This window comes from Triticum aestivum, chromosome 5A, assembly GCF_018294505.1.
Source record: "Triticum aestivum cultivar Chinese Spring chromosome 5A, IWGSC CS RefSeq v2.1, whole genome shotgun sequence".
NCBI lineage: Eukaryota > Viridiplantae > Streptophyta > Magnoliopsida > Poales > Poaceae > Triticum > Triticum aestivum.
The window spans coordinates 695,741,242-695,762,345 of NC_057806.1; the positions used below are offsets into that span (position 1 = coordinate 695,741,242).

Here is a 21,104-nt window from a genome sequence, read left to right on the forward strand (position 1 = left end):
GCCGAATTCCCATCTCCTCCCCCAAATCCCTCCTCTCTTCCACCACTCTCTCCTCTCACTTTCCATACGCTCTCACATGGACCTCTTGCCCATGCACCCATCCTCCTCCATGGCGCCGAAAGAGGCTGCCGCCTCGCGCCACCGGCGTCTAGGAGCTCGCCGGTCTTCCACCGACGTCTAGGAGGCCGCCGCCCCGCGCCACTACACCGGAGCACCTCGCCACCGGTGACTAGCTCCGCTGCTCCCTACATCACCTTCATCTCCCCCTCGGTTTTCCTTTTCTCTCTCTCCCTCTGGTTTGACTCACCCTCCCATGTCCATGCCCGTCCAGGTCGTCGCCATGGATGACCCGGAGCTATCTGGCATGGTCGGGAAGAGGAGCCCCACGCCGCGGCCTGGCTCTGCCATAGAAACGGGCCCTCTCCAACAGCCACTGCTGGATCTGGTCTTCCGCTGTCCGTTCATGCCTCCGGCGACGCCAATCATCGCTAGATCTTACCATTGCTTCCATTGACAGCACGCACGGGATCGAGATTTTTTTTTGTTTTTGGAAGTAATAGTAGTAGCGCGGGGTATAAGACCCGCTACAGCTAATTAGCAGTAGCGTTGTTTGCAACGCACGCTACAGCTAACCATGTATAGCAGTAGCGTGTGTCAACACGCGCTACTGCTACAAGTTAGTTGTGGCGCCGTATCAGTAGCGCGGGCACCCGCGCTACTGATACACCCAAAACCCGCACTGCTGCTAGGCTTTTCCCTAGTAGTGTCTATTCATGAAATAAATTAATCGGAATACTGCTAATATACTCAACATGTCCTCCATTGTTTGCTAGGTTGACTGAAGGACATGCTCCTCCATGCAACTGTACTGTCAAATGGGTTACTATCCATTTGACGGTATCTATTCTCCGTGGGCAACCTTCGTCAAGACCATGTCTGAGTCTGTTGGTCAAAAAAGAGCTCACTTTGTTCAATGATAAGGAGTTAGAAAGGATGTGAAGAGGGCATTTTATGTGCTCAAACAGGGTTTGCAGTTGTTCAAGGACCAGCTAAATAATGGGATTAGGAGATCTTGTGGGAGGTGATGACATGTTGTGTGAACATGCACAGCATGATCGTGGAGGATGATGGTGAAGATGCTGCTGGAGATCATATTCAACTCCGACATCAAAATTCGGCCACATTTAACGAGTTTGTCCATAAGCATCAACAAATTTGAAATCGAACAACTCATGAGCAACTTAAGAAATATTTGATTGAGCATCTGTGGAGACTTAAATGGTATAAAACATATATGCGGGTTGAATTCTAGTTTGAACTAATTTATTTCAAAACATCATTTGATTGTAATATTTACATTTGAACTATACTATCACATTTAAATATTTTTCACTCCTTGAAGTTTGATATATTATTATTTAGAGTGTTACGGACTTCAGAAAAAAAAAGAGGGGCGAATGTTGAGTGGACAGGTAGGATGTGTCCGGGCCAGTTCGCATACAAATAATTTTTCTGTTCTTAGGGCAGGTGTTTAAGATGCCTAATGGATTATGTCCGTACGAGCTGATCACTCTCGGACAAAATGCACGCTAGTTAGCTGCAGCGCATGCCTGCAGATGGTTGCCATTAGTCTTTCAGATCCGCGCGATCGATCTCTTAATTTGTGTGGCTGCCTTAGCTTTGTCCTACGAAAATTATTACATCAGAGCAGCAGGTCGCAAATGGCCCATCACATACGAACGTGGGGGTCACCGTGCATCTGCAGCTAGCTGCCCGTCGCCTTCCGTACGTACACTCTACTTGCAGCGCAAATTTGTCGATGCGTGTGCGGTGTGCTGCATGGAGGAGCGGCTGGGCTTCGATCCCGTACGTCCAATAGTAAATGGAAAAAGTTTATTTTTGCCACTCTAACTTTTGCCAATTTTGCTTATGTCACTTTAGAATTTGGCATCTCACTTTTGCCATTCTTTGCTTTTGACAATATATCACAAATGCCATTTCGTGGCAAAACCAATAAATTTTCATTTCACTTTTGCCATAGTAAATTCGGCATGCATGCTTCGTTTGGACGCGCCAACGTGAAGCTCACGTGCCCACTCGTACACTGTCCTTCACAGGTACTCTGTTCGTTTCAAAATAAATGCAATTTTATATTAATTTTGTATTAACTTTGTACGTACCACCAAAGAATGAACGTCGGCTCTTTACAAAGCTGATGCAAGAGAAAAACAAGACACGCAAGACGAACAATACCAACAAAACACAAGAATGCAAGGTTGGACACTACCAGGCGAAAGCACAAGAGCGACCGAACCACCTCAAGAAGAGACCCCTGGCACCCACCCGATGAACAACGAAACCTGCGCCACCAAGATGAAGGATCCACACTTTCAAAAAAAAAGATGAGGGATCCACCGGACGTTGTCGCAAAGTAGCCGTCCAGCTGACACCTTTTTTTTTTGAGACGCCTGAGAGGACCCCGGCCCTCTCGCTCCAGACCGGCGAGAGGGTTGTTAAGGATTAATTAAATCTTAATAATCAATGCTTAGGTCGGTTGTTTAGTTTAGCAACCGTGACTATGTAATTACCGCCTCTGTACATGGGTATAAATACTCTATTCTTCAGTCAATGCAGTTACTGTTCAATCCATTCGTTCCTCTCTCTCTTTTTCTTCTTTACACGTTATCAGCACTTTGCCCTAACCTGGAGCGAGCGATTAGGCCACCCACATCAATCCGTCACCGACGACGTCCTTGATGCCCGAGAGGCAGCAAGGTTTCTCCGACACGACCGGATGCCCAGCGTTCCTTGATGCATCTCGTTGTCCCCGGCGGCAGCCCACGCCCTCCGGCGCGTGGTGCGAGCACGCCTCACCCTGCAGAGCGGCACGGCGGCGCAGGTCTCCAGACGGCGCGTGGTCGCGTGGCCTCGACCTCCCGCATCAGCCTGAGGCGTTCGCGGCACAGGCGCAGGCGCTGCGAGTCTCTCGATCAGGGAAGAAACCAGATGCAAAGAGAAAGAAAGCACAAAATTCAGAGAAAGGTCAAGAACAGCAGAACGGCAAGGGGATCAGAAGAAAACATTCAAGATCCCTGTGACACATCTCGTACAAAACGACAATAATGCAAAGACCAACTCTGCGTCATACATCAGTCAGGTGATTCAATTCCGATTTCGTTATACTAACCTCTAGTGCATCGTTTTTAATGCCGTCCAAAGCAAACTTCGGCAGCAACCCATGGCCCGGTCGACGTTTACCTCGGCTAGGCTCCTCGCGGAGCGGCGACATCCTTCGGCCCGGCTGCTCCCAGCGCTGCACCCCGAGGCGGCCGTGGACCACGGCCCCGGCGTGGCGGAGGATGCACTCCGGGCCTGCATCTTTTTCGATGAGGCGGCCAGGCGCGTAACGAACAACGGCGGCAGCGGCCAACGGCCGGTGCCCGGCATGGCAACGCCCGGCAGCAAACACGGTGTCTCGCGGCTCCGCGGCGGCGGCCATCGGCCGGCGTGCGGCAGCGCGGTCCTCAGCCCGGGCAGAGGCAGCCCACGAGGCACAAAACGCGGCGGCGCAACCATCGGTCTGCCCGCACTGCACAGCGGCAGCAGTTACCATGGCCATGACGCTCGCATGGGATAAGAAATTGGGGATCTTATCTTCTTTGGAATTTATTCAAGTCAACCCTGTACTTAGAGATAACCATATCTTGCCCCTGCAGTTTCAGATCCAGTAAGACTTAATTGGGATTTACTAAACTGCATGTTTTAGTACCCAGATTTCTGAAATTGTCATTCAGTCTCTAACACTTGCGGTTGCAGTTTTAAGTCTACAGACTTTGTTTGGTCTGCATTTTAATCTATGTACTTGCTGTAAAGCATATTAAAAAAGTTGTAATGTGTTCAATCTTCTTGCCTCATGCAATCTCTATAACACGTAACTATGTACAACAACTCTATTTTGGCAATTGAAATATATTTTTCTTGCAAATGTTGATGTAAACTCATACTACAAAATTATAGTATGAGACTATCTTCAAATTTTATTTGTGAACCACAAGGTATTGGTGACATCTACTGCATCATTTGCAGATTATCCATCACTATTGTGAGGTCTACATCTTGTCACTTTAACAAGATGACTACCTTCAAAGTGCTATTCCAAATATTAATATTAGATGTGACTACCTCAAGATATCATAAGGTAATACTGGCATCTACTGCAAATTTTGCAGACTATCCACTATTACTGTAAGGTCTACATCGTGTCACTTTGATAGATGATTACCTTCAAAGTGATTTCATATATTTAGCATAACATAAGGTAATAGAATTATGAACATCTACTGACAAAAGTCAGACTATGTTTTCTATTACTGCGAGATCTACACCACATCCGGTGACTATCTTAAAAGTGTTATCCTATATAAATTGAGGTCTACACATATGAGTATATAGCATCATCTATCGTAAAAATTTGCTCCTCTGAAGCAATTGTTGTTGTTCACTAAAAAGAAGATATTTACTCTCATAGTAAAAGGTATCCATGCATGAACACTACATGCTGAAATAACATATATTTTTCATGAATATTAGTTAATTAAGCCTCACTTTGCTTGAAAAAGTCATAGAATATTACGCAAGTATTGTCATATCCTGGTAATTACCTTCTATTACATAAGTAAAATACATGGCAATGGAGCGTATGTCACTATTTATAATTATGGTGTCGTCCATCCATCAAGATGGATCCCATAATTTATGGTACCGATTGAGTGTCTCAACATTTTCGCAATGTCCACATCACATTGTGGTTATACTTTCATAGTGACTAAACTAATGTTAAACATGCAACGTCTATGTTTCTGGCGGTGACTCCAAAGTTGCAACGCTCATATGCATTTTATGTGTCACCAACTTCACTTAGTTCTCAAACTAAGTACATAATGGATGAATATTTATTCATCTCGAATGTTTCACTTAAGAGAAACATGCTGCCATGAGCACATCGCGAATGATCACCCATTCGTTTTTCAAGACCTCAAGTCTATCGCAGCTCACAATTCTGTCATTTAATCAACTTCAAGTTGAGATCCCATGATCAAATATTTTCATATGTAATCCGGTTGAAAACCCCTTAATACCCTTTACATCCTCATATGATGGTATTATCATTTTTCCATGATGGAGAAACATGGAATTTCTGAAAATCATCAGATTCACCCAACGGGTTCTAACCCATTATTTGTAATTCTTGCTAGTATGAGGACTTCAAAGACAACCGAAGACGGAATTACCTCTTAATAGGGAATAAATCGTTTTCAAACGATCACAAAGACAACTCTCAAGTTTGTCAAATGTGTGGTTATACAAACATCGCACCTATGATTACCAAACCCTCAAAGCTATGGTCAAACCACACTGCAAATTTATTGAAAAGGAAAATAAGTTCATTGGATTGTTCTCAAATCTTCATCAGAAGGAGAGAACCAAAATCTAGTGCAATAAAAGGATGGTAAATTCCTTTGCAATGATGATATGTTTGTGTAATGAAATTTTCAATAATACTGGAGACCTCATGTAATCTCTTAATTATCCCAAAAATTTATTAGCCTATACTTGTTGTACTACAAGTAGTGCGATGTTCAATATCTTATTTCTCGGACATGATATTCGATAAATTTTGAATGTATGAATCAAGTAATACTCAATATTGTTGCGTACACAATAATTTTCTAGATCTTAATATATTAAATATTTGGCTTGGTAGCCTTAACCATCCTGGTTTGGGGATGATTAGAAAATTATTGACAATTCTGTTGGTCACAACTTATCAAGTTACAAATTTTCCCAAATCATCAGATTTTATGTGCACCGCATGTGCCATAGGGGAAATAAGTTTTAAGGCACTCTCACCTTAAAATTCTAAGCAAGACACTTATTCTTCCTTGAACACATTCAAAAGATATGTCTGGATTGCTTAACCATTATCTGGGGTAATTTAGATACTTCATGATACTCATATACACATTCATAAAATGTTTTTAAGTGTGTCTCTTATCACACGCAAGCATGCATGATCTTACTAAATAAATTACTCAACTTATCAAAGTAGGAGAAAATTCTCCTGAAAACATGATCTATAAACCCATTCGAATGAACAGTGTTGTTGAACTAATTCAATGAGAATTTTTTTGTATTAGGTACTTTATGTGCATACCCAGAATGGTTTAGCTAAATTTCTTATCAAAGAGAGTTAAATGAATTACATGACCACTTTTAAAGAATTGTAAATTTACCAGCCTCTTGCTGGACACATACGGCCTTACACACCGTAAGTATGATCTAAATCATACCAACTGCATATCATACTACTTTCCCCTTGTAGTAACTACGTGGAAATCAACAAAGTATTTCCCATCTGCGATAATTCGGTTACATACCGATATCACCACTCCAGCGTACATCAATGGGCACTCACAGAAAATTAGGAATCTATGTGAGGAATAACAATTTATCCGTCAATCAAAATTATTCATAGCCTGTATGCTGATTGCATCAGCAATAAGGATATTTTCCGGCATTAGGGGGAGATAAGTACCACAAAGAATGCCGAGAAATAAATTAGAAATGTTATTGACATTCAATCCTTATATCCACGTACTCAAAGAATCTGAACTAGAAGTTTAGAGAATCATATATTTGCAACACATTGCAAATTTGCCACATACATTTACTGATGACAAGGTGTCACTAAATTCTATATTCCTGCAGTAAAGTGTCAGAAAGAGTGGAGGTACCTGATAAACCACTCTTCTCCCCAAATGAGAGCAAGAGGGGGAGAAAATCTGACAACACGAGATATAACTTCTCATATGCTTCCGCGGAAACAGAGAAAATCAAAACCTTAACTAGTAAATGTAATTCAACATCAAGTTGAAAGACACCTCACTGGATGCTCATCATCCAAAGCCCAACATAAATGTGCACAAATGTTTTGGTGCCGGGACATCGAAACGCCTTGACTCCATTTGTTGTAGGAAATCACAAGGAGTTAAAAAGGAATAAATATATTATCCACAAACTTCAATGATTCCATCAGAATCATATAAACTAAAGACTACATTTGTCGACATATATTTCTTCTCAAATTGCTAAACCTTTTGGGCCCCGAACCAAAATCCATGGTAGAGTGCCTCTTGCACTCATATTGGTTCACATAAAAGGAAGCAAGTAATGAAGAATAGCACTCGCTCTACAAATGAGTGGTATTTACCGCAGTAATACCTACTCCTCATAAGTATCTTCCATATGGAATACTAAAAACTTCTCATTCATAGACAAAGTCAATGAGGTGGTGAGAAAGCAAGGCTTGTAGCAAAAGGGTTCACGCAGAGACCCGACATCGATTATGATGTAACATACCCTCTTGGTATGAGTGGAATTATGTTTCGATACTAAATATCATTGGCAATAATAAATAATAATAATAATATCCATGCAGTTGATGGATGAAGTGGCTACATACTCATATGAGTCACTCATTTCGGAAATCTCTATTCAAGTCCCTGAAGGGCTTATACTGCCGAATCCAAAAGCAAATCGTAACAAGTTTTGTGTAAAACTTTATAAGTCACTCTTTGACTTGAAATAGTCGGAAATCATATGGTACTACCGACTAAATGAGTTCCTTCTTCAAAAGGATTACTCAAAGAATGATGATTGCTTATGTGTTAATAAGGGAATCCCAAATTTGATTTCCTTATATCACTTAGTGTATATCAATGACTTCATCATCAATGTCTATACAAGACCTAAACACACACAAAATCATCTCAAGACGAAAAATTTGGATTAAACCAAATTTAGCTTAAGTTTATAACTTGAGCATTCTCTCAAGAATACATATCAGTCTACATATATCCAAAGCATATATGAGAAGTTCAATGTGGATATATCACACCAACAAAACGTATATGGTCGATATGAGGAATATTAAATTATATCTCAAGTTCACAATAAATCTTGGACAATTCCATTAGGAAAATCAAGATTTGACCATGATATGATATATGATATTGGCTCTTTACTTGATCCCAACAAAGCCATATCAATGACTGAATTTGATGTAATAGCCTTCTTATGGAAGTCATCTAAATAGAATTTAATGGCTACTTCCACTTATCATTCTCATAATTGCTTTATATAAAGGCATTGAAAATATGCTTAGCTTAGCAGAATGATTAACCACACTCAAAACCATGTCGTGGAGATTCATCAGAATAAAGTAACTTGATTTATCAAGATGCTACCACTTGTGTTACTCAATACATACAGATTATATGAAGAGCGATATCACAAAGCATATTGCTCGAGATTACTTATCCTGATGAATTATAGAAAAGTGATGAAAAATTTGCAAGTAAAATACTGTGAAAATCCAACAGATTATTCACAATGTCATGATCATGTCAATGAAATTGGTACGAGATATCCTCGAGATTTGCAAAGTTCAGGGGGGAGTAATCTCCCAAACTATAACCTGTTAACAATCATCAAATTACATATATTGTACTCTTTTCCCTTCATGAGTTTTCCCTCATGGTTTCTCATAAAAGGTTTTTAATGAGACAATATTGATACAAGTGTTCACATATGTCATGTCAGTTTCTCCTTATATTTTTCCCATTGGGTTTTAAAGGAGTTTTCAGTGACATATCAGATCGCACTCTTTTCCTTATGAGTTTTCTCTCAAAGTTTCTCATAATGTTTTTTAATGAGGCAATATCTTTTTAAGATAATATGCAATACTTTCAAGTTTTCCCCATTGGGGTTTTTAAAGGAAAGTATACAAAGCATATTCATTGTTCTCTAAACTCACCAATGATTTTTCTCCTTCTTCAAAGGTTTTTCTCATATGAGTTATCAAGAGACAATAATCATTATATGTTGCATCATTTTCTCCTTATTATTTTTTCACTGGGTTTAAAGGAGTTTTAGCAACATATCTACACTATTCTCCTCATATTTTTCCCACAGGGTTTTTGGAGGAGACTTTAAAGATTATACAAGAATTTCTGAAGATGAAGATGATGAGCATTCTCAAGGGCGGCCATATATTAGGAAGGAGTCTATCAAGATGATGTAGATTCATCTAGTGAAGCATAGATTAGGGGGAGTGTTAAGGATTAATTAAATCCTAATAATCAATGCTTAGGTCGGTTGTTTAGTTTAGCAACCGCGACTATGTAATTACCGCCTCTGTACATGGGTATAAATACCCTATTCTTCAGTCAATGCAGTTACTGTTCAATCCATTCGTTCCTCTCTCTCTTTTTCTTCTTTACAAGGGCCTCCCAAGGATGCCCACCAAGAAGTGATTGGGCCTCATGACCAGGTCAGGGCGAGGCTACCACCGCCGACAGCAAGTGTCTCAGCTCTAGATTATGGTAATGTAATAAATGCCTTAGAGATCATTCATGTCATCATGTTTAAATTTGATGAAATTTTAGAATGAGGATATGTCAAAACTTCAATTTATTAAAGGGAAAAACCCTAAAAAAATCAATGAACCCATAATGTCGTTCTAAACCCTGGGGATTTTTGCAAGAGCTCATATTAATTATTTGACTCACTACCAAATAAATTGAGGATTAGAAAGAAATGCTTTGGTCTTTGAAAAAAAACAATATTGTATTTGAATTGTTTTATATTCTTCTATAGATAGAATGATATGCTCAAAATTCCTGAATTATTTTATGTGCGCTATCAAGGGTCCAGTGAAACAACATAAAAAGATTCAGAAGATTTGGTGCCCATCGGAGTCAAACAAATTCAAATTAGCATCAAAATAATTGAAATGGAAATTAATAGGGGGGGACTCATGCTCTCCCGTCAGGCCTTTGCCACCCTGCCATGGAACATCGGGTCTCGTGCATCCAGGCGTCTGGTCGTAGACCCGACAGTCATATATAGTTGTGGTGCTGTCGGGATCTGCCTTGCTGCTCGTGTGTCTTATGCACCTCGTTCTTTGGTCTTGGTGCCGACCACGGCAATGAGCTCCATTCCATTGTAATAATGTTGCAATTTCAGTTAAGATATACCTATCATGGATGATTCAATTACAATTTTAGTTGAGATACAGTGCGCTACTGTTCAATTGACGGCATACTTGGTCTAACCTATTATTTGTTTAGCGAAGGAGAATAAAATAAGTAGCATGTAGCCCATGTGTGTAATACCCGAGGCAACATATATAACTTGAAAAGAGTTACACTTGTCTATAGATCAATGATGAAACTTCGAATCTACTTCTCATATTAAATGTATGCCTACCTTTACAGCCTGATACTTATGGTGGGATAGATGCAAACTGGTTCATGAAGGAAAGATTCAAGATGCAAACTAAATTTCCATGAGTGCCCGGGCTATAACAACTAACTATGTTAATGCACACTCCCCTAAGGCAACTAGTAAATCAGGAGGATGGAGAGGACCTCTTATTGGTTTTGTTACGCTTAATGTCGATGTATCTTATGACCATGATTTACTTAGGGGCAAAACTGGGGTTGTTCTCAGAGATGATAATGGGAGATTCATTGTTGGTGGAAACTGGAAGATTGATTGGTGTGCTGACGTATTAACAACAGAATGTTTGGCTCTAAGCTTCGGCCCATTCCTTGCACAAAAGGCGGGTTGCAATCGTCTTGTCATTAATTCTGACAATATGGAGGTGATTGAAGTAATGAAAATGGAGGACATTTGTCGGGAGCGGCGGCAGCATTGTTCGATGATTGCTATTTCATAGCTAGTGATCTTCCGGTTGTTAGATTTGAACATTGTAATAGGGAAGCAAATAAGGTGACTCATGAAATTTCTAGGCTAGCAAAATTTTCAGTCACTACAGACTGGTTTGAGGAGCTTACGAGGGACATTGTACAGTTACTTATTGATGATGTAATAATTATTTCTAGTTAATAAAGTTCATGTTTATTTAAAAAACGGATATTCATTTATGAGCCCGGGCTCATCTGCTCCGGTGAGCAACAAAATCAAAAAAATAGCAAGAATAATAAAAAAGTTCCAATTTTTTTGCATGAAAGATTATGGAGTGCGCCAGATGCATGCAAAATTTTGTGGGTAAACGACAATCGAGGAACTCATGGCAAAAAAGATAAAATGAGCTCCGAACATTGCATTTTTCAAATTTTCTCACATGCCCGGTTTTTTTCTGAGAGCTACTCAAATGTTCAAACACCATCAAATTTGGAATGGGCATCACGCATTTAAACATATTGCATGCCAAAAAATCAGAATTTTTTAATTGTTTTTAAATTTACTGTTCACCGACGGGAGCATGTAGACCTAGGAGCCAAATCGCCGCGTCCCAAATAACTTCTACTCCTTAACTTGTGCATCGAAGGTAGGCATGAATTTTGTGCATGTTCATAAGACCCATTATGTTTTCTAAGGTCATGATATATCTCTCTTTTTTTTCTACATTTATCTAAGTTATAATCTTTGGTGTATGTTGGAATTGTTGATTCAACTTTACCTTTACTAACAGGGATACACATTTGTAGCATTGTATCAATATATATGTAGGAGAACCTCTAGATGATCATGGACTTAATACATTGATCAAGCCTGTGTGCATACTTGTCTTTAGTTCTGATACTGACCTTGTTCAAGCTAGATAACAAGTATTATTTTTAATCAGATACCCATGGTTGTGGTGGTGTTTGCCTCCCGTTTCTTCTTCTCCCCAGCGGTGGTGAGGCTTTCGCAACCGCCAGTCGAGACTCGATCCGGTGGATATGCTCCTGAGCCCGACAGTCAAGGCATAATGTCATCAAGACTATGGACCCTGGTGTGGACCAAGAAGCAGGTTCTTGCCCGAGGCTTCCCAGATGGGAGAAGCCGGACTGCCCGAGGTCGAACAACCAAAAGACGGATTGATCCATCCATTTCATTTGGAAGGAGACTGCCTATATTTCGTCCTTAAGAGAAGCTCAGCCAAAACTCCAGACAAGCTCGGGGGATACAGACTATTTTCTATATCGAGGGTGGCCCATCGACCGGGAGGCATGTCAATGGGCCGGCCACAAGGCCCAGGAGGCAAAGTCGTGACGAGGGCCCTTCGATGGATAGGAGGCCCGACTTCTAGATGGTTCATCATCTTGGCGTGAAAGGCCAAGAATCCATCAACCGATTGGGGATCTTGGTTGGTTAAGAGATTTCAAAACTCTAGCTTGGTCCCTCTTTTTAAGGTGAGGCCGTCATCGTCTCGGTAGCAACCTTCATTTCATACTCGTAACCCCCTCACATGAAGTGTTTTCCACCGTTAATCAAAAAACGCAGGAGTTGGGTATTCCCTCGACAATGAGGGCACGAACCTAGGTAAACTCCCCGTGTGTGACAGGAGGGACGCCTATAAGACTCTAACTAGACCATGCCGGCGCGCGTTGCTGCGCCCATCGATTTATGCAATTCAATGTTAGGCATTGATACGAATATACAGAGACATGTTGTTTCATAATTTTGTATTGTAATTTTAGATTCTGATTTTGTTTTAAGTTGAGCAGATCCTTCCTTTATTGATTTTTTTTAACCATCCTTTATCGAATATTGAAAGCCAAAGGTATCACATGAAACGACGGGAGGATTAAATAAGCTATTAGTTCGTTCTTGGGGTTGCCTTTTTGAATTTATCTGAAAGTATGGTCTTGGACTGAGCCTTGTATCACGCTTTTTCAATGTTTAATCTGAAAGAATGGTCTTGGACTGAGCCTTGTGTCACATTTTTTATGTTTATCATTTAGTAGTTATGTAATATTGTCTCACAAAATTAGAATTGGGTTTCCGTTCTGATTCTGGAGGTTTAACTGAAGTACATTAAGATCGAGTATACTGGTCATGTTTGCTTTTCATCTTATATTCATGGATTAAGCGGGTTGTCTTGGGGTTGGTTTGGATGAGTTTATATCTGGGAATAGGTACCATGATTTGATGCAAAAAAATTATTGTTTAGTACCTATCCCCGAATTTGGAAGTATATTGGATATTATTGTATGAACTGAGAACGTAGGTACCTTTTGGCAAAAATTGGTTAATACTTTAACATGTTATATGGAAATGTTCTATACTTATAGTGTGTGTGAGAGGTCAGGCTAATGATCATTATATGTTCAGGCATTCATAAGCATTCAGTTACCATTTGGCACCGCATATCTGTAACTGATAACTGGTTTTTTTGTAACTGATGAATAATGTCATTTGCATTTACTGTTGTTGTATCCGCGTTAGCCCTGTAGGGAAGAAAAATGAGGAGAAACAATGATACATGACAGGAATTATTAGCTCCATGCTGCAATTTTTTGAGGAGTGAGCACTAAAGGTCTGCTTCGACTGCTGAATTTAGGGTAGGGATCCTTATTTTGCATACAAAAAGATCAACTGAAAACTGAAAAGATGCATTTTGTTATGCTAATAGAATTGAGATATTATATCATTGGGAAAACATTCTTAGTAGAATAGTAGAAGATCGAAGAAGTGCATTTTAAACATTCTTGGTAGAATAGTAGAAGATCGAAGAAGTGCATTTTGCTATAGGAATGGAAACCAAAGCTATGGAAACAAACATTATTCAAAGGTACGATAACCATATGTATAGAAATGCATAAGTTGTTTCATTATTCAGTGCACAAAAGAGGAATAGTTTTTGCAAAACATAGTACCAAGACACGTTAACTGGTGAAGACAAAATCGTTGATCATCTGATCATGCAGTAGCATTCACACGTAGGCGAAATATTTATTAATCAGAAACAAAATGACTTTAAAAGGTGAATGTATGCAGAAGAACACCGTTTCTTTATTTGCTTATGAAATAAGCCGATCGAAGCTCTTTTATGATAAGTGCATCAAGTTGATGTGCCGGCTTCGGTTCCAGTCCTGTAATCCATAGAAAAGTTTGTAAATAAATAGTACTGTAAGTGGATATGTACTAAACTTCAGGTTGCAAGTTTTGGTCTGGACCTTTTTGATGGCTTCTTGTTAGTGTTGTGTGAATCAGTTTTGCTTGCAGTGGCAATTTCAAAAGATGGTGCGCTTCTTGTTCCTTGGCAGAAGATGATTCTATCTGTTCCTCTAATAATTCAAACAAAAATGGCGATGATAATGAAGTAAAAAATTGGTCAAGGATATAACAAAATGAGAAATAATTGTATAGATGTTGCATCAAGTGTAGGAGAGATTTGTCCTTCATTTTTATCACTTTCATTAGTGTTGTCCCCGTCCTTGTCCTCGGTTTGTTTGTCGTTACTGCTAGTGTTTTAAATATCAAAGGGATAAACTAATAGTTTAGTGTACTACATCTTGAGGCATCATACAATGGCCCAGAATTAACTACCTTTACTCGTTTTCTGAACCTAATGCGTGCTAGTTGGTTCTTATTTGCTTGCTCTCTGCTGTATGTAGAATTTTTTTTAAAAGGAGGACCATGGTGTTTTGATTTGGGAGGCACAATATTTTCAATATAACCAAATTGTGATGTCGATGCATCAGTGCCTTGCACGACATTTGTATGTTTTGCTCGTTTTGATTTGTATTTTGATCCAGAGTGTGATGTCGACGCATCACCACTTGCATGCATTTGTTTTTCTTTTCCTCATTTTTCACTTGCTAATAAAATGCTACATAGAGCAAGATCGATACACAGTAGTGTAATTATTCATAACAATTATAATTTGGCATCATATAATAGGAATTAGAGGTACATTCACACGGATAGTAAGATGAGGCATAAGAACACTGGTACTAACCTGTCCGTTAGCCATAGAATACAATAATGCCTAAACCTTCTAATCCAGCAGAATCAGCCTCAAATCCTTAAAAATGAAGACCTACGTTTTTTGTGAGCACAAAAAAAAAACAATGAAGACCTGGGGTAAGAGGGGATGCAGAAAGGAGGGAGGATTTGAACGAATTGCATACTTAAAATATTAGCCATCGCTCTTGGAGAATGATTTCCAGAAGTGGGGATAGTTGGGAAGAACCAGCGTAAGATTGCGATTATATAGGTGTTCATGACATGCTCATAAATTGTACGAAGGAAAAACATGAATGCAAAATTGTAACTGACCCAATAATAATTGGCGGCGGCCCATCCACTGCTATTGATGACAATTAAGGTCTGAATTGGCGATAGAAGTTGAATCGACTTGGGTTGTTCATGCGATGGCCCCGTCCGGTTGCGCAGCCTAGCAGATGTCGTCCAGTCGCCCGGCGAGGCGCCGTACGTCTGACCAGTCGATCCTCCAGCGTCGCAGTCATCACTCCCGCATCGCTAGGTTGGGGAAACTGCCACAGCCCATTAGGCCCAAGTTAACCCAGAGCGTCCAAAAATGCTAACGGAGCAGCGGCCCATGATGTGAGCGATCTGTATTAGCGAATGATGCAAGATTAAAAGCGATTCACGGCTAATCTAACGACCGACAATGCTTAAAATTGATGATCAGACGGTTGGGAGCGCTGATAACCTGAGAGAGCTGGAAAAGTGCTCAGTTTTAATGTATCTAAATGGAGCGTTCATTGAAGGGGTCAAATTGCTACGTGAAACCTGATATGGGCGCCCCGGCTTCTTTCTTTGCGGGGATGGACACCCTGGCTATGGACACATACATTGGTAGAAAAAGGGCCTTTAGTCCCGGTTCCTGAACCGGGACTAAAGTGTCGGTATTAATGCCCCGACCCTTTAGTCCCGGTTCAATCCAGAACCGGGACTGATGGGCCTCCACGTGGGCAGTGCGCAGAGCCCAGTCAGGAGACCCTTTGGTCCCGGTTGGTGGCACCAACCGGGACCAATAGGCATCCACGCGTCAGCATTTCTGTGGCTGGGGTTTTGTTTTTTTTTTTAAAGGGGGGGGGGGGGTTGGGGGTTTTGGGAGGTTAATTTAGGTGTTTCATATATTGTGTTAGCTAGCTATAATTAATAGAGAGAAGTGTCCTCTCTTATGTCCGTGCTTGGTCGACGCTACATACTATACATACGTATAGAGAGGACTAGACACGCTGGCTAGCTAGTAAGCAAACGAAGGAAACAGAAGATCGTGATGAACATATATGCATACAGAGAGAAGTGATATCGACCACCTCTCTTTCTTCGAGAGATTGGTCGAACAACAAGTTCTCATATATCTATCTGACACTACCGGCTACATTGGTCCCGAGGCTTCCCAGATGGGAGGAGCGAGGCCCATTGGTCCCGGTTCGTCCTACCAACCGGGACCAAAAGGTCCAGACGAATCGGGACCAATGGCCCACGTGGCCCGGCCGGCCCCCTGGGCTCACGAACCGGGACCAATGCCCACATTGGTCCCGATTCTAGACTGAACCGGGACTAATGGGTTGAGCCGGCCTGGACCATAGCCCTGTTTTCTACTAGTGATATGCTCTATTGAAGGGGTTCCAGCCTGCGAATGATCTTGGATTTTTCTCTCTTGTGATTGAATGCTCTTTGGTAGAAATCGTGCAAGCAGTTTTGAACCCTTCAGATTTCCGTGCGACGAGAGCGGTGGTTACGGATGAGTGTCGGCAGTTGATGAGTTTGTTCGGCAAGGCAACAAGTGAGCTTGCTCGTCGAGAGAATGCGTGAGGTGTGGCTTAAACACCTTCCTGATTTTTCTTGTCCCCTCGCTTGTAACAGTTGGCTTATTTAATTAAATAAAGTCACGAAAGTTCTAAAAACCAAAAAAAGAAAAACAGTACTACGACCCAACTTCTAGGGACTGAGTCATTTCCTGCCACCTCATTTTTAGTGCTGATTCCTCCACGTGCATTTAACTGAAATCCATGCGTGTGTTGTTTTGTATGTAGTGCACAAAGGACACCATATTTCTATGTAGAGTACGTCGCTTATAGTAGAGAATATTTATTAGCACGTAGGGCAAATTCTACCACTCCATCCAGAAATTGTTTTATTAAGAAAACTTCTGATCTATTTATATTTAATTGTGGTACTACAAGAACATCAGAAATAATAAAAATTACATCCAGATTAGTAGACCACCTAGCGACGAATACAAGCACCGAAGTGTGTCGAAGGCACGCCGCCGTCATAGCCCCCCCTCCTCTATCTTTTTTGACGAGCCAGGAAGAAAAGGCCTGCTCTTGTTTGCCTTAAATTTGGACGAAATCATTAATTAAAGGATACCCTTTGCAAGTTATGGTGTCTCCTCTACCGAAGACAAGTGGCGCATCATATATGGGTCACTTGTCATAACGTAAGAGTTTTAGTGTGATTTCTTTCCACGCGGGTGGGAGATGAGTGGTTTCGTTTGTATTTATTAAATTTTGTTTCTTAAATGAAATATCTCTTGAATCATGCGTCCAAATGATAGAACCATTTTCATCGTTCTGTTCCTCGTGTCAAGATCTTCAAACCTAAATACCATGTTGATATATTTTTTATGAATGTTTTTTCATGCAAATTTGGGCTCCCAACTAGAGTAATGTATGCTTCCAGCGTGAACTAACTCGTGTTCTCACTTTGTACTAACTAGAGGATACCCCGTGCGTTATTTGCGGGAACTGGTTGATGAAGTTTTGTGTTCATAACATGAGAACCAAAATTGAAAATACATGTGACTTTTTATCTTTGATTATGTATAGTTCTAACAATATTGATTGAGTATAAGTAGAATAATTGAAAGGTTTTTTTTTCATGCATGGTTGAATGTTGTGGTGGGTCTTTTTCCATGCATAATTGCAGTTTGAGGTGGGCATTATCCTTTTTCATAGTTGTATGATGAGATGGCATTCTTGTGTGTTAAGATAAATAAGTTAGTGTGGATGACTCTCTTAGGTATATAGAATTTTGTGTTTCCCAACTTGTGCGCCAAGTTTAAATGCATGCTCCCAACTACACAAACATATGTTTTAATGTGAACTAACATGTACCCCGGCGTAGTAATAAACTGTGCTCCCAACTATTACTAATGTGCATGCTTCCAACATGTCTCCCAAGAGACACTAATATGTGATCCCACATATACTAACTTGTGCTCCGCAGAGGGTGTAGCGCAAATTATGCTCCACAAATGAACTAACTTGTGCTCCCACGAGGGGACAAAGAACAACTATGCTCTTGAGTGAAGCACAACCGTGCTCCCATGTGAAGCACATATGTGCTTCACGCTCACTAACAGAAAAACGCAAGTAAAATAGCCAGAAGAAAACAGAGGAAAAACCCCGCTGGCAAGCTTTCTCACTTGTTTGCTCCATCCCTCGCTCCCTCCTGGAGCCCCACACGATAGCATGGTGTGTACTGGAACTGCCCCCCATGGAAGCCCACGAATGGGTGCCCTTCAACTAGTGCATCCTGAAATGGGTGACATGCGTCCATGGAACTCACCGGGTATTCAACCTCAGTTTGTCGCCCAAATAAAACTGTATTGAGTCTAGCATCTGCTCAGCAAGCTGCACGACAAGGAGGGCCCAAAAGTCCATGATTTCCATAAGTTAGCTTATTGTCTGCCGGTGAAGAGATCTGACACAAAGCATTTGAAAGGACTAATCATCTCCCTTTCTAAAATTGCCACTGGCTCTGCTTGAAACTCTCCTTCTAGTCTCATAGGAGGTAATTCTGGAGTGATAGCCACAACTTAGTGCCCTTCTTTCTTCTTTAATTGAGATACGTGAAAAGCCGAATGTACCATTGATCCCACTGGCAATTTCCATCAATAGGACAAAGTCCCACTCTTTTCTACAATTTCACATGGCCATAGTTTTGGAATGGGTTGGTCACTCTAGCTAGCAAGATCATCTTGTGATTGTTGAGTCATGTTATGTTAAATGGGAAAGTAACCAGGATTACATGAAAACCTGGTTAATCAAAGGGTAAATTTGACAACAAAAAGAAAAAAAGGATAAAATAAATGTGGTTATAATATACCATTATCTACCACATAGCAAACATACATACACCGATATAATTGTATTTTTAAAGAACATCTCTCGCTTCCTCTTGGAACCCCACACGACAGCATGGTGTGGACCGGAACTGCCTCCTTGTAGAAGCCCACGAAGGGGTACCTTCCAACTGGTTCATCCAAACTTGGGTGACATGCATCCATGGGACTCACCAGGTCTTCATCCTCAATTTGTCGACCAAATACAATGTATTGAGTGTAGCATATTCTTAGCAAGTTGCAGGGCAAGGAGGGCCCAAAAGTCCATGATTTTCATAAGTTAGCTTCTTGTCTGCTGGTGAAGGGGTCTGACACAAAGCTTTTGGAAGGACCAATCATCTCCCTTTTTATTATATTACTTTCTAGAATTGCCACTGGCTCGACTTGAAACTCGCCTTCTGGTCCCGTAAGAACTAATTCTGGAGTGATCACTACAGCTTAGTGCCCTTCTTTCTTCTTTAATTAAGACACATGAAAATCTAGATGTACCATTGATCCCGCTGGTGATTTCCATCTATAGGACCAAGTCCCAATCTCTTCTACAATTTCAAATGACCATTGTTTTGGAATGGGTTGGTCACTCTAGCAAGCAAGATCATCTTGTGACCGTTGACCTGTGTTATATTAAACGAGGGAGTAACCACGACCATGTGAAAACCCAGTTAATCAAATGGTAATTTTGACAACAAAAAGGAACAAAAAGGATAAAACAAATGTGGTTATAGTATACCATAATCTACCACAATATCAAACATATATATACCGATATATTTGTATTTTTAAACAACATCCCTCGATTCCTCCTAGAGCCCCACACAACAGCATGGTGTCGATTGGAACTGCCTCCTGTAGAAGCCCACGAATGGGTACCCTTCAACTAGTTAATCCCAAACTTGGGTGACATGCATCCATGGAACTCACCAGGTATTCAGCCTCAATTTGTCAACCAAATACAATGTAATGAGTCTAGCATATGCTCATCAAGACGCGTCGCAAGGAGGGCCCAGAGGTTCGTAACTTCCATAAGATTGAATGTGTTCTTCACTTTAGCTAGCAAGGTAATATTGTGGTTGTTGAGTTGTGTATGTTAAACATATTTCAAGATTTTGCAACGAGAAAGCAACCACAACTACATGAAAAACCGGTTAATCAAATGATAAATTTGACAACAACAAAAGGTAAAACGAATGTGGTTATAGTATACCATAATCTACTATAGTACCAAACATACATACACACATATGTTTGTATTTCTAAACAACATTCCTGAGAGAGAAAGAGAGAGAGTTCGTCCATGGTGAAATTCCGCCGTGCTCCACTCCGCACACACCCTACAACAACATTGCCTCCCTTCTCGCATGCTCCTCGACTCTAGAGGCCCCCCTCACGCACTAACATCGCCTCCCTCCTCTTTTTCCTATTCACATATATGCTCATGTGGGTGCTACTAACTCCTGCACTCCCGACATGATACACAGACATTCCTCGGTAGAGCCATGGACGCCAACGAGGCCTCAAGTGGGAGGGGGTCACTTCTCGGCGCTACTATCGGTAGCTTGTGGCGACTTCTTCGTGAGGGAACGACACTGTAGTGCGGCATCTTTTGTATGACACCTTCTCCCCGAGTTCACCCCGTAGGCGCCTTTTCATAGATGGGCAGGTACCGCTCAAAACTCATTAGTGTATCGAGATGCCTTTGAGTTTTCTATTAAACTTACATACACAATGATAGGCGTCTCGATCCACCGTTTGGTATACAAGCACTGTCGGGTACCGCTTCAAAACTCATTGGCGTCTTATTTCTCCTTGGCACAGATGCAACCTAGTCTCCCTCACGAGAGTGTTTGGCACCACAGCTGGAAAATGACAAGGCCATGGGCATGGGATTTTTTACAGTGGGACAAAGGGAAAAGAGATCCCAAGTTTTCAGCAAAAATCATAACTAACCATGCAAATGATAACTCTTAGAAATTATATTCACTCGTATCGATGTCATAATCAACTAGCGAACAATAATAACATATATCAAATGCCAACACTTTGTCAAAACAATCATGGATTGGGGGGAAATGGCCACTCGACCCATGTCCACCTTAGGAGTCAGGAGTAAGTCCTGCTAGGCATGTCCCACCATCGAAATCGC

At 41.0% G+C, this 21,104-nt stretch overlaps 1 protein-coding gene across 1 annotated transcript; it reads right to left on the reverse strand.

Moving 5' to 3' along the window:
• Window positions 1-2,593: 2,593 nt before the first annotated feature.
• On the reverse strand, window positions 2,594-3,604 carry LOC123108480 (uncharacterized). The gene is made up of 2 exons (XM_044530263.1): window positions 3,188-3,604; window positions 2,594-2,975 (listed from the first exon to the last, which is right to left on the reverse strand). The coding sequence occupies exons 1-2, from the start codon at window positions 3,497-3,499 to the stop codon at window positions 2,871-2,873; spliced, it is 417 nt and encodes a 138-aa protein (XP_044386198.1). The 5' UTR covers window positions 3,500-3,604; the 3' UTR covers window positions 2,594-2,870.
• Between the last annotated feature and the right edge of the window lie 17,500 nt (window positions 3,605-21,104).